The sequence below is a fragment of the Pyrenophora tritici-repentis genome, chromosome 8 (assembly GCF_003171515.1).
Source record: "Pyrenophora tritici-repentis strain M4 chromosome 8, whole genome shotgun sequence".
Taxonomy (NCBI): Eukaryota; Fungi; Ascomycota; class Dothideomycetes; order Pleosporales; family Pleosporaceae; genus Pyrenophora; species Pyrenophora tritici-repentis.
The window spans coordinates 1806600-1820984 of NC_089397.1; the positions used below are offsets into that span (position 1 = coordinate 1806600).

General features: G+C 53.9%; 4 protein-coding genes across 4 annotated transcripts; 1 reads left to right on the forward strand and 3 right to left on the reverse strand.

Annotated features, from left to right (window-relative positions):
- Positions 1-880: 880 nt before the first annotated feature.
- On the forward strand, positions 881-3431 carry PtrM4_141570 (uncharacterized protein; the record flags this gene model as incomplete). Its single annotated transcript, XM_066109519.1, has 6 exons — positions 881-1393; positions 1443-1482; positions 1538-1631; positions 1705-2011; positions 2277-2341; positions 3401-3431. The coding sequence occupies 6 exons, from the start codon at positions 881-883 to the stop codon at positions 3429-3431; spliced, it is 1050 nt and encodes a 349-aa protein (XP_065960441.1).
- A 4055-nt stretch (positions 3432-7486) lies between these two features.
- PtrM4_141580 (Herpes-BLLF1 multi-domain protein) lies at positions 7487-8524 on the reverse strand (the record flags this gene model as incomplete). The annotated part of the gene is made up of 1 exon (XM_001937833.2): positions 7487-8524. The coding sequence occupies one exon, from the start codon at positions 8522-8524 to the stop codon at positions 7487-7489; it is 1038 nt and encodes a 345-aa protein (XP_001937868.2).
- Positions 8525-8630: 106 nt separating this feature from the next.
- On the reverse strand, positions 8631-9530 carry PtrM4_141590 (Herpes-BLLF1 multi-domain protein; the record flags this gene model as incomplete). The annotated part of the gene is made up of 1 exon (XM_066109520.1): positions 8631-9530. One exon carries the CDS (start codon positions 9528-9530, stop codon positions 8631-8633), a length of 900 nt encoding a protein of 299 aa, XP_065960442.1.
- A 3084-nt stretch (positions 9531-12614) lies between these two features.
- PtrM4_141600 (WD40 repeat protein) lies at positions 12615-14330 on the reverse strand (the record flags this gene model as incomplete). The annotated part of the gene is made up of 3 exons (XM_001937832.1): positions 12615-14074; positions 14128-14164; positions 14280-14330. 3 exons carry the CDS (start codon positions 14328-14330, stop codon positions 12615-12617), a joined length of 1548 nt encoding a protein of 515 aa, XP_001937867.1.
- Positions 14331-14385: the final 55 nt, after the last annotated feature.

Genomic DNA, 14385 nt, shown 5'->3' on the forward strand with positions numbered 1-14385 from the left:
ATGTGCTTTTCTTGACCCTTCAAGGTACATAGCTGTCATGGCTGCGGCGTTCAGGGTTTTCTTTCTGTGATACCCCGTCTTGCGATTTCCTAGTCGTCTTTCCATTTTCTCTTGTCAGGGCAACAGACCCATTTCATACAAACACACTCTGCAAGCAGGGTAGTGGCCACGCTCGCATGCGCATAGCATGCAGATACCTACGTGTGGGCTCACATGGCTGCCCTATCGATGATAGGTGCATACAAAGATGATAGAAAAATCATGTAAAGAAAAAAAATATGAAGAATTGAGAATGAACGGCTTTGTTGCAGTGATGTCTTTGTGAATAAACGATCTGCTTGATGTGGATACTTGCATTGGCCCTGGAGGAGTTTGGACCGCAGGCTAGAACGGTGGCGCATGAGTAGCGCCAGGTACCAAAGTAGTTCAAGATGAGTTAGGAGGTGTCCAGGACGTGCATTGTGTTCAGCCTGTGTAGGAAAAGCTGGTAACGAAGCAAATGGAAGAAGCAGATTCACATAGAGGGGGTTCTGGGGTTGCGCGACATAAGACGCTTACTATTGCAGTGGTCGCGCAGCATCGAGTCTAACATTGGCGTGGTGTGGAGGCTGAGGCGGGCTGCGGCTACTGCTTGGCTTTTGTCCTACATCAATCGTGCCGTACAATTCGACAGGCACGCCGCGGATCATGAGCTCTGCCACATTTGCGATGAAGCTGCGAAGGTATAAGACTACTCTCAGGGTCAATTAATGCAAAGACGTCACACTGCCCTGGCTATCCTTGTGTGAAACTACTCTTGAATATCCTTAGACCCGACCGCGTACCCCTTGCGTGCGCTGGCAACACGAAGCTCGACGCAAAAGTTCGTTTACGCACCAACATGACGCTCAAAGACCTGTTGAAAAAGAAGGACAAGATCAGGGACGAAGGCGCTCCGACGTCACCCACAGGACCCACGCTGTCTCCCGATATTCCAGAGTTCCACTTCTTTCGAACCACGACTTCGACCCAAGAGTCAATCGAGCCGCCTAGCTTCCCCGGCGATCCTACGCGCGAGGCACCCCTTTTGTCGCCCGCACCACGAGGTGCCTTTGGCAGGTTCAGAAGCCGGAGTAGCACCTCGGCTCAGGGTGGCGGCATAGCGGAGCGGTTACACTTTGGTCGAAGCAGGTCTGGCAGCTCCGTCAACGTACCAGACAACCTTCCGGAAGTGGGAGGAGACGGTGTCGCACGGACAGAGGACGACGAGGCAAAGTGGGAGAAGAGGGCGACCGTCTTGGTTACAGCAACTCTGCAGCATAGCAGTCAGCCCAGTACGCCGCACTATGAGCCCACGAGTCCAATGTCGCCAGGAGCCAGGAGCGCTACGAGCACAGGTGCTCCTGGGGACGAGGTATGCACAACTTGGAAAATGGACAAGATCTGGTCTAAGCTTTGCATAGGAGAACATACATGAAGCTATCAGGCTACATGAGAAAGGAAGTGAGTCGTCACACGCCCAAACTCTCACGATGAAGGCTGACAAAGATGCACCAAGATCTCGAGGCTTCAACAGCATTGTTTGGAAGACTTGCAGAGCCGACGGGCGCAAACAATGCTCTGGCCCAAGTGCTCTACGGTCTCGCATTACGGTAAGCACTTATTGCTTGTCATCGGATATACCCGCTGCCCTCGTATTCTAGGCCTCGCTGACTAACCCCGCAGTCACGGTTGGGGATGTGAGCCAAACCAAGAACAAGCCGTCCAGTACCTATCCATGGCGGCGTCCAACAGTGCTGAGGTGGAAAAGTTGGCCCTCGGTGCAGGCATGAAAAAGGGCGGTGCGGCCAAAGGCGAGCTTGTGCTGGCCATGTATGAGCTGGCCAACTGTTTCCGAAATGGCTGGGGCATCAAGAAGGATCCCGCGGCCGCGAAGCAATATTACGAGACTGCTGCTAATTTGGGTGATACCGATGCGATGAATGAGGTAGCGTGGTGCTATATCGAAGGCTTCGGGACTAAAAAGGACAAGGTACGTCGTCCTCTCCGTTGTGTACGGCAGTCGCTGTTGTCCATGGCCTCGTCTTGCCTTGACCGGTCAATGTCGACTCGTTTAGATGTTCATGCGATGGTGACGCGAACGGTCAGCTTGGGGTCGCGTACAGCCTCGACCTCAGCCATCACGCGCCTCTATCCACTGAGACACAAAGTTTCCCTCCACCTCCGCCTCACTGTTTGGGCATCATCATGGGTTGCTCGGCTGATGCGGACGTATTGCTAACTGCGCCTCGATGCAGTTCAAAGCGGCTCAGTTTCTGCGCCTCGCGGAGACCAAGGGCAACAAGACGTTAGGCAATACCTGGTAAGTACCACCGTTTTCGTTAGCATTTCACTCTCTATTCGACCAAAGGCCATCGGACCGAGGAGCTCTTTGCGTCGTGACGAGAAGCACGGTGCAAGAAATTAACATGAGGTGCCATCACGTTGACGCGCGCCATCCCGTCTCAGCCGGTGTTGCGTCCCCAGCAACCTCAACACCAAGCCACGATAGGATCCAGGCAGGAAGTCGACAAATCCAACGCACAGCGCTATTGTCCGTTCAGGCGAAGCAGTTTCAACGCGCAGTCGCCAAGGCTTATCGATTGGCTCTTGAAGCACGGTTTTGGTCGTCAGGCTCGCTTAAGCTGACCGCGGACGCCGAACGGCCCTCGCCCTCACCCGCAGCAGGACCTGTCACACTTTGGCTGCCGGTTGACAGTTCCCCGCTACGCACACATGATGCCATGTCGCACAGAGAAGTATCTGCGAGTAGGAGCACCACCAGTCGCCCGTTTGGCACAAGCCGACCTCTCCCGTTCCAATAGTGGAAGTTTGGCATGCCTTCTGGGCCCGGCGCCGCGGTTGCATGGGCTCACACAAGTCCGTTGATGGGGCTACACGTGGCGTCTCGTTGCTGGCTTCGGTTCCAGTGCAAGAGTAAGCGGGACGATGGGAGGGTGTAGCCGATGACGGCGTGGATGCACACCATGTGTGGAGCAGGTAGTCAGATGGTGCCGTTGTCATGGCAAGCTGGAGATTGAGTTGCATGATGGCGCGACAATGGTTGCTGTTGGGGTGGTGGGTGCTTTGCTTGCTTGCCTTGGTGCTTGCGTGCTTGCGTGCTTGCGAAAAAAGAGAACGCATCTGGAGTAGTTTGACGGCTACCGCGACAAAATGACGGCACTATCCATCGGGACTGACAAGACGGCGACTGACGGGACTCCATCTTTGTGCATTTTTACCGCGGTACTCTCGGCATGCCGTTGCCCTTTGTTACACGAACGACGGATTCCGGCGCTGGACCTTTTTTTGCGAATGCCCTTGCAGATTTTGATTCATGCTGGAAAATAATGCACGTGCTGACTTATCTTTCTCTACACAGGATCTGGAAGGACAAGTACAATCCAAAGTAATCGCGATTCCCGCACACCACACCCCATTACTGCAATAAGCTATCCTTCCTCCATCCCGTTCCGATAGGCAGACTTCCCTTTTGGGACAGTGTCACAGGTCACAAGATCCTTGATATGCGGGAGGAGGGGTGTGATGGGAAACGGTAAAAAACAAGGGCAGGCAGATTGATAGATGAAACCCCGCGGGGGTAAGTGGGTGATCGAGAGATCAAACCTGATGCTAGTAGTAAAAACTGCCTTTTTTTCTTTTTTCTTTTTTGCTGTCTGCTGTATGCTGTGTACGGTATGCTGCTTATTTTGCTTTTTGGTGTCCGTCCAACCGAACCGGGACGATCAGTAATGATCATCTCATGTATTGTCCATCCCCCCCACACACATACACGAATACGAAAAGGTTGGCCAAAAGAAAAGAACAAGCACGGAGTATTTTGGCCTGATCGTCGTCACTGATTTGTGTGTATGGATGCAGCATGTGCTTTGTTTGCTGCCTGCCGTTTTTATTCTCCCATAATCTTCCGGGCCTGATGATGGTCGTAAGCGCGGCGTCATTTGGAAGCCAGGCCCGGAAAATTTATCATTTTGTGATATGATAACTTACTTTGTGGGGCGGGGCTGTTGTTGTTGTCTGTGATTGGATGGGTTGATTTTTTTTCCTTTGGTTCTGCAGGATGTGGTTGGTCGGTGTAGGTACTGTACTGTACTGTACTATATCCTATGGTACAGTGGGATATCGGTCTACATACCTACCGTACACAATTGATGATATCGCTGTGCTGTTTGCCGTTTCAACCATATTGTATCTACGTACACTTCCATCTCCATCTTCATCTCCCTTCTTTCCATAGTACCCTCATCCACCAGCTCAGAGTCCTCCAGTACATACATTAGTGACTCACAACCAACCAACCAACCAACCAACCAACCATCAAAAAAACCCTAACCTATCACATCCCCTCACCCATGACATGCATACCCCCGCCGCCTCACCTCCCCCGCACAAACACTAAACCACTGTAGTGCTTGTCTCGAGAGAAGAGCTGCTGCTGCTGCAAGCAACCCGTATCGAGCTGCATTAGTATAGTACCGGTACTAACAAGCACCAGCACCAGCACCAAAAACCCTGGTCTTACATACATACAGCACGGTTATAAGTATACCCACATGTGTTTCACCATTGCTGTTAGTGCCGTCGTTTTGGGGGTGGTATGCGTGATGCGTGCATGTGCATGTGGCATGGATATGGGTGAGGACTTTTCTTGAGTGCATGGAACTGGGACTGCGACGGGGATATGGGAGCGAGGGTAGGGTAGGTGTGATGTGTGATGTGTGTGTGAGAAGTTGCGGTGACGATGGTGAGTGTTGTTCATTTCATCGTGATTGCGTGGCTGGGAGGGAATGGAATGGAAGGGATGGGGTTGTTAGGGATGTGGGGGTGAGCTGAGCTGAGACCTGCTGAGGGAGATAGATGGGCGAGAGCGAGACTGGACTGGACTAGAGTGACTGACTGAGCCATGATGACTACGACGACAATATGCGAATGGAAATGTACATGTCCGGATGCAAGAAACAAAGGTATAGCAACAGTACTATCACTATACTCTAACCCACCAACTTACACTATACAACCCCAATCCATGCCTTGCCATTAAACAAGGACCCCCAAACCCCGTGATCCCACTCCATTCCATTACATCAGCCATCCCAACACCCGCAGTGGAGTAAGTAACCCATCACCCGTCCGTCACCCGTCCTCCGATCTTCCACCGGCGGCCGGTGGGACTGCCGAGGCTGCTCCAAGCAAGGCAAGAAAACCAAGGGCAAACTCGGAAAGGAAGCTGCGAGGGAGGGATAAGCCAGCTTGCGCGGCACCCGGGTCTACCCTAACTCGATAACTCCCAATCCAGAACGACATGTTGATCCGGGAAACTATCCGAACGTAGGTATGGTATGGTAGGTACATGCGGGCTACCTACCTACCTACCGCTATAGCAACACGGCGCCTCTCTCGATTACGATCATGTTTGGAAAGATACGAAGGATGAGGTCGTAGCGTAAGTAGCGTTTTACTTTATGTACATGGCCTGTACGTAGATGGAGTGGCATGTTACATCGATACATGTCAGTCATGGCCTTGGTTAGCTTGGCTCCGTCCGGTACACTACACTACCACTACCACTACCACTACAGTACCGGTACATACATACATACGAAGATCCTTCCATCTTTCCAATCCACCACTACCACCAACATCAAACGCTTGACGCGATAATTGCGGCTCAAAAACCTTCCCATGCACACCATGCGGCTGAAACCCACTTGCTTGCTTGCTGCAGCTACCGCATCGCGAAACGAGCATCTCGGTGGGGAGGGCGAAGCGGAAGAGAGGAAGTGGAGAAAAAAGGCGGAGACTGTAAGGATGCAGATGCGCGGCGGCGGTACAGCAAAACAGTGGAGGCAGGCAGGCAGGCGGGCGGGCGGACTGAGGGAATCATCATGGCGGGGCGGTGCGGTGCGGTTGCATGGATGTGTGAAGATACGGTATTAGTTAGTGCTTTAGCACAGTCTATACGAGGCTGTTTAAACGATGTTGCCGCGATGAAAAATGAACAATCTAGTTGAGATGCCGAAAATGTCACAAGTGCGTTGCGTTGCGTGCGTGCGGTCGGCGACCACCATGATGGCCCAAACTTTCACACACAATCACACATCACATCACACGAAAACAACGGGGTGGAAGTAAGTAAGTGGTAAGCAGTGACCGAACCTCGCAGCGACCTAAGCGCCGAGAAGTTCCGATCAAAAAAAGGCGCAAAAGAGGCCATCTGATAGCATTAACGAAGAAAGCCAGCCAGCCAGCCAAAGCGCTCAGGCTCGTTTTAGTTACCCTCCTCAGCACAACCTCGCCTAAGCCCAATCAAGAAGATGAAAAACATGCCTAAGAATGAATCCGAGCCAATCAAGTCTGACAAGTGACCCTTTGGCTGGCGAAAGCTGCACAACAAAAATGTGACCATGTGACCACGGGTCGCAGAAACGGCCGCGTTGCCAAGACTGACAACGCTGGAAAAAACCAAGGAAGATACGAGGAAAGAGGAAGGAAAAAAACAGGCTGGTATCTCGAAGGGAAACAAAGGTGGGTTTGTTGGGAAAGGGAAGGGGACGGTTGCTGGGAGGAGGGAAATGGGGTAATAGGGAATATTGGGAAGGGGTAGAGATGAGGAGAGAGAGGAAAAGTTAGTTATGATAGGAAGCCAAACAAGTGCAGCAGAAGCGTCTCTTTCAATAAGAACAACAAAAAGGTCTTTCTCAATCATCAACATCGCCATCGTTATCGTCTCGCTCGCTCGCTCGCTCATCCTCCTCGCAATGCCAGATAAATAAGAAGAAGAAGATAAAACAATAAAATATGCTGCCAATCTGTTCGTCTTTCTTTCTCTCATGCCATCATATACAAGTGTTTCGTCGGTTACATGTGGTCCCATAAATCTCTCATTCTCGTGGTTCAACGTGAAAGGAAATCCAAACGCTCGCTACGCTTTGCAAAAGATCAAAAAAAAAATCCAAAAGAAAACAAACAACAAATGGGGCCGATGGCGGGGGGCATGATAAGTAATACCCCACCAGCCAGGCACGTCGCTAATCAATTTGATGCCGTAAGGGAAAACCCAATAGAAAGAAAGAAAAAAAAGAGACAAAAAGGTATGGTCAAAGTCGTGAACCAACGGTCTCCGACAGGTGTGGGAAGAAAACAACCGCCATGCGATGTAGGTAACCAGGAACAAGGTAGTTACCCGAAATCGACGTTGCCGTCCCAGAGTGTACAAGACAACTGGCAAGGCCAGAGCGTTTGGAGAAAAGAAATGGCGATGACTCATCAAAGAGTACCAGCCGGACCGTGATGCAACTTGTGTCCCTACAGGCGCCCCCCTGCAAGAAGGCTGCAAGGGGGGCAGAAGTGAAGCGCTATGCTGATAAATGACTTATGCAACTTAGGAAACGAACATAGGAGAGGTGTTGTAGTGATGGTGGTGGTGGTCACCAATGTGGGGGGCTATTTAGCCCATGTTCTCGACCTTGGTACCCTCGGATGTACCGGGGCGCGACATGGCAGCAGACTCTTCGACGATACGCTTGAACTCGTGGACAACCTCGGGGGCGATCTTGTCCCAGAGCAGACTGCGGGTGTAGATCTCAGCAGCAGAGTCACCCTTGCTTTGCTCGCGCATGGCGGCGAGGGTCTCGGCAAGGTTGCGACGGTGCGAGGGTTGAGAGCCAGGGGACAGAGGGTCGCTGAGGTCGTCGCTTGAGACGCTATACCGCGAGCGAGTGAAGTCGAGAGAGGTCATGCTGTTGTACTGGTCGGGAGTGATGGAGAAGAGCTGCTCGTGCTCTTGCTCCTTTGTGGGGCCAGTGAGATGCGAGTGGAGTTGGTCGAGGGAGCCAGAGATGCCAGCGAGTTCAGAGCCAGACATGGTCGTCTTGGGCCATGCCATACCAGAGGGAGTAGGCTCCATGCCGACGACGTGGTTGGCAATGAGGCCTTGCTCGCTGAGGGTAGTCGAGACACCAGCATCCTTGAAGATGCTGTCGAGAACAGTAGCTGAGGCAGCACGGACCTCATCAGGCATGCGAGGGATGGGAGGAGCGGCACCGCCGGACTTGCTTGCGACAAAGGCACCGCAGAGCAAGAGCATGAGCAAGAGACCAGAAGCGACGGGCTTGTCCTCGTCCTTGGTGCGGGACACAAGAGAGAGCTCCTGGTTCTGCTGGGGAGTGGGCTGGTCGTCAGAGGCGAAGTCGTTGACGAAAATGTAGTTGTCCCAGTCGCTGTTGCCCATGTTGAGGTTGTCCATCTCTGAGGCGAAGTCGGTGAAGGTGGTGCTTGGTGCGACAGCCATACCGTTGCCGGTGGCAGCCTCAAGACGCTCAGTGAGGACGGAGACCTTCTTGCGGAGCTCACCAGTCTCGACGGTGTGAGTGCGGACAAGCTCCTCCTTGTCGAACTGCAGCTGGTTGACGAGGTGGTGCATCTCCATGGACTCGCGGTGCCAGTTCTCCTTCTCGGCGACGAGAGCGTCATACTCGATGCGCATGGCGGCAAAGTCGTCTTGCATCTGGCAGATCTTCTCCATCCATTGCTTCTTCTCTTCCTCGAGCTCTTCTGTGTGCTTCTTCTTGCGTTGCCGAGAGTCAAGTCTGTCATGAGGTTAGCTGATGCACAATGGGGGAGATCATAGACCAAAAGGTAGATTGGACCAAACGTGGAGCGTGGAACCAAGAACCAAGAGGCAGTACGTACGCGGCCTGTCTGTTGCGAAGAAGTCGTTTTTGTTGCTTGAGCTCCTTGAGCTCCTCCTCGTTGGTGCAGCTCTGGATCAGGTGATCGATGTTGAAGAGGTTGCGCTCTTGGGGGATGTCGAACCGGGCGTTCTTCTTCCTGATGCCGCCGTCACGGCGGGGGGAGAAGGAGCGGGGAGGCGTGTTTGGCCTCATGCGCTTGGGGCCGGGCCGTGCGTCCATCTCCTGCTGGTTGAAGGCCATCCAGTCGGAGTGGGTGTGCGGGGACATGGGCTGCTCTGGGGCCGAGGGGAAGACGGCGCTGGGACGGACGTTCTGGTGGACGGGAAGACCAAAGGGCATCTGTTGCTGGTCGACAAACGAGGCAGCACCAAAGTCACCAGGGCCAAAGGGGTTCAGCGGCTTGGGGGCCGTGGGCGTCCTTGATCCAGAGTTGTCGGTCACGGGCCATGACTGCTGGCCGTAGGTGGCAGCTTGGTTGGGGGGTAGGCGGGCAAAGGGGTTGTTGCTTTGCTCAGTGAAGAAGGGGTTGTTGCCGTTTGTGTTGACGACGGAGCTGGTGGCAGTGCGGTCGACAAACTGGGGGTTTGAGGAAAAGTCCTCCCAAATGGACGTGTCGGGCGAGAAGATGCCCTGGGTGCTCGAGGTGGGCGACATCAGGACGGGTGTGTCCAGGATGTTGGAGTCGAGAGTGGAGTTGTCGTCAAAGGAAAAGGCAGAGGGTTTCCTGTCGAGGGAGTTTAGTGTCGAGTTTGGCCGGAAGTCCATGTGATTTGGGTTGTTGGGGTACGAGTGGTCCATGGCGGACGCTGACTCTTGTAGCAAAGTACCGGTGTGGGCTTTAGACTGGCGGTGTGGATTGCCCGTTTCGGTAATGGTAATGGCAGGATGGTCCTAGTGATGGTACGTACTCAGCTTCTTCAAAGGTGATGGTGATGAAGGCAAAAGGCAGAGGCAGAGGCAGAGGCAGGAACAGGAATCGAAGCGCGTCCTGTCAGCGAGCGGAGCGTGGTAGCGGTTGATGATGGCAGGGTGGTGGTGGTGAGATAGGGCTTGGGGATGGGGGGGCTTAAAGGTGCGCGGTGGGCTTGGGGCGGGGGTGGATGGCGCAGAAGCCTGCTTGTTAGAGCGACCGGGGGTCACGCAGCCGTGGGATGCATCTGGGCACGAAACACGGCCATTGCATGCGATAGGACGCCCCAATGGCGTCGGGTATTGATGCATCATTCCAGCATCCGCTGCAGCAGCGACTGGCTGGGGCTGTCCTGTCAAGCCCGCCATGGCCCATTCACCCTCCGCACTGATGATCCAGTGTTTGCCCTGGCTGCTGGCCCGCCGCCCGTCTGCCTGAGTGATGGTCTGCCGTTTGTCGCGCCCGCTAACTGTGACGGCTGGCGCGCCCGTACCGTATTATTGTCAACTAAACTGCCTGTCACCCACCTGCTCCCTCCATCACCAGGTGGTACGACACGGCCGCGATGACTGGCTAGCTTGCGGTGCGGGCCGTGTGCTGCCAAAGCCAAATGCCGCCGGAGTCCATCCATGGCCATTCGTCTAAATGCCTATACCGACCTGGGCCGCAGCCGTGAAAACTCTGCTCGATGCAGTCAAGATGGGACGATGCGCGCTTGTCGATAGGGCCCTCCCGCGACGCGGGTCCTTGTGTGCTTGTGCTGAGCCTCCGCGTCTTGCGACTGTACGGTATTGGTATCGAGAATAACTGGGCCATGTAACCATCACCACTTACAACCCATCTCGACGGCAGTTGCCCTGTCACCCGACTCTTGCGCCGCACTACTTTCGTAAGCAAGGTGAGCCCTCTCGGCCGTCCTTTTGCGACTTGATCCATCATTGCAGATTGTGTCATCTGTCCACCCCTCCGCCTACCTTTGGCGTGCACGAGTCATCTCACCGCTCTCTTGCGCGCAGCAGGCCCTCTAACCCCATTTGGCCCTCCCACCTCCACTCCCGTACTCTTGTGGCCGCCTCTCATTATCGTGAGGGAGCTACCATGGTACGCCGTGCAAGGTCCCAAGCGCCCGTGTCTGCTCCATCTGGCCGGATTCGTTGCGTGCGTGAGCCAGATGAAGAGACAAACATTACAGCCACAGCCTGCCCCCGTCACTGTGCCACAGATGAGATCCGACAGCCTCTTTCTACCGAGTGGCCGGGATCCCATTAGCTGGAGATGGAGCGGCGCAGCTCATTGGCCGCTTACGGGCTGAAGCCATGCTTGCTCGTCGTCGTATGCTTTTGCTTCTGCCGAGCAACCGCAACATCAATCGGACAGTCTGTGTCGTTGCGTAGTCGTAACCAACCTCCACCAACAAAATTCAAATACAATCTCATCGACTTCCTTCTCCTCTCCGACCACTGCCGTAATGGCGTAATGGAGCCTCGCTATGGCTCCCGGTGCACCCTGCCCGCGCTGCCTAACGCATATCGCGGCTACCTAAGACATCCATTCCCAAGCAGACATGCAGAAAGTCAAAATGGCGTCGCACCAAATGAGGGCGCCGTCACTCGGATGCGGCAAGGCGCCTGCATCTGCATCCAGTCTACGTCTGCATCCGCATCAACCGTTGCTGTTGATCCTCTCTATCATGGCGCGTACCGTGGCACGCCAAAGTCGGCGTCACGGCAGGGACTACTACTGTATGTCAAAGTCCGATGCCCCACTTGATGTACTCGGATGCTTCCGAATTCTCTACCCTGAGACGATGGCTTCCTTGACCGGCATGCATCACCACCTGTCAATGCACCAGAATGAGACAGACGTCTACAGAAACACATTGAGGCCCAACTACCAGGGCGCATAACATAATGGCCCCGATCCAACCTTTGACTAATTGTGGTTGCCAAAAAGGTGAGGCTGTAGCGGTGAAAGAGCACCCTAAAGTTCCACTATCCGCATCCGCGCTATGCCCCAGCCACTAGAATACACATGGAGCGGTTATTCTTGTCTCTTCGTATTTCCCACAATCATGGCCCTCTTGGCGGCGGATTGCGAGAATACACTTGTTTTTCACCATGCATGAGTCACTCACCTACTTCTCCGCAATCGGTACCAAAACTAATCTTACCAAACCACCCAAATCTCACAGTAATCGGCTGATGGCGGCAGCCAGTACTTTTGCTCTATTATAGTGCATTCTTGAAACACTTCGCGGATGCGGACACGCTTCCAATTGACCCTCTGACATTGCTAAGCTAGACCGCCCGTGGCCAAGTATCGTCCTTTGCAGACTCTGTCTCGATGTCGATCATGTTGCGGTGAAGAAAGACTTTGACCCTGAATGTCCCGGCAATGAGATCATCGCGGTGGAGAGACATCACTCTCCCTTGCTGCAGCAATGGAGGTGTGTTTTAGAATTATGGGTAAGGAAGGGGACCCGGGGCCATGCTACCGGCGAGTGGGTAACAGCAGCATGCCTTCTCTTGTGTGACTAATGCCGAGACGCGTTATCTCGACGCGTGCGTGTTTGCCCGTGGCCGCCATGAGTAATACTTCCTCGGCCGGATCAACAGAACGTGCAATTCACACTCCAGCCTATCGGCGCATATAGAAATCAACAGCGCAAAGCGCGCAAACAAACATGCAGCAGTGAGTCAGACGAGAAAGGAGAAGGTTCGTGAAGGATTGGAGTTGAAGGGGAACGCTGTACACTGTTTGTTTGCGTGACTCCACGCGCTTGGGAGTACGGGGTATCGTGGTTGAAGCTATGGACGTTCTATGTTCAACTTCGGCGCAACGGGGGAAGACGAGGAGCACTGACCTTGGTGATTCCTTTCAAACTCGTGCTCTTCACCTGCTTCGTGCTGCATGCATACAGCGGCGCGTCGTCAACTGGCATCGGTCATATCGCCTGTTTGATCACTTCGGCCTCATATGCCCCCGTTATCGTCTCTTGCCCACAACTTCACGGATCGGTCTTTTCCACCACTGACGATCCATGAAGCATCGCTCGTTACATCTGTGCTAAAGACCGGCCCCGAGTGACCAGACAGAGTCTTGCAATGCGCCCAGTCGTCCGCTGAGAAGATCTGAATGTTCTTGTCGAATCCAGATGAGATAACAAAGGTCGACGCTTTCTTTGGGATGAGATCGCCCTGGTCGTTTTGTTGAAGTGGCACACCGCTCGCTGGTCCATCGGTGCCTTTGTACCATCGCAGATCTGTGACACCTCCAGTGTTCGCGGCGATCGAGTTGGTTTCTCTCATCGCTCGAACATCCCAGCACTTCATGAAACCGTCACCTGATCCAGAGAGTAGGCGATGGCCATCCGTGGCCCAGTCTATGCTGTAGATGGGTTTGATATGACTTTCCAACATGTAGATGACGCGGCCGGTACGCACATCCCAAACACGGCCAATACTGTCCAAACCGGCAGTTGCAATCAGGGACCCATCACCGTTGAAGCTCACAGCGTAGACCTCTTTTGAATGACCCTCCTGCATGAGAAGTTCCTGTCCAGTGTTCACGTCCCAGAGACGCCATGTCGTGTCGTCGGAAGCTGAGGCCAAGTATCGACCTGATGGGTGGAACGCTACTCGACAGACACGATCGGAATGGCCCTCTAGGGTGCGCACGGGTTTGTCGTCATCCAGGGACCATAGCTGAACCTTTCCACCAGCTCCACCAGACGCAAAATTCACACTCGAAGTCGAGACGTTGCTGCCATCGAGTGTCGCACCTGGCATCCAATCTATACCCGTTGTGCGCTCAGTATGCCCGCCCCTATAAGCCTTTTTGGGTTCCATGCTAGGGATCTCCAGCAGCGCAACCTTGCCACCCCAAGTGCCATATGCGACATATTTGCCATTTGGTGAGACGCGTACAATGCTCACTGGGCGATCTGCGGTTTGCGATCCGTACAGCTCGAAGCCTTTCAGCCGGTCCTTGATATTATTGCGGAATTCGATGTGGGTTTTGAGTGGAATGGTAGCTTCGCGACGCTGGTATGCGACACGTTCCTTTGCGCGCGGTAGAGAATATTTTGCCATGTCTCGCCGTGCGTCCAGCAGTGCTTGGGTACCTTGGGTGTAGAATTCTTCCTGTTCATCGCCAGCCCCCTCTTCTGCATCTTGCATTTCAACATCCGGTGCATCTTCGCCAAGTGCCTCAGCAGCCGCGGCAAGCAGAGCTCGAAGTCGGTCGCGGCGCTCCGAAGGCCCTTCGCCGAATAGTGTAATGGGTTCCCCCCGTGCACGTAGCCTGGCCTTGACGTCGCGATCGGCAGTTGGCACAATTAACTGGGCGGCTCGTCGTTTGCGATCAAAATCCTCCATGAGCGACGAGGCCGACGCGTTGCCTCCACCAGGCATGGCATGGTTGCGGTCGAGCGCTATACGCGTTAGTAACTTGCATTCAATGGATGGGTTGTACCTCTATACGTACGGACACTGGCAAGGTCAATTCCTTCCATAGCATTGTCCTATATGCCCCTGTCAGTTTGTACACATAGAGAAGCTGTTGCGCCTGGGCAGATAGCTATGCAGCACGTGAAGCTCTCTTGCCAAATCCAGGATATATGAATGCTGGGTACTTACCGCGCCATCCTCTTCCTCGACATAAGCCTGTCGCGCTGGGTGCATGCTCATCTTGTCTGACTTTCAACTATGCGCAAGGTTGCTAGAGCTTGTGGGGTTGCATCTC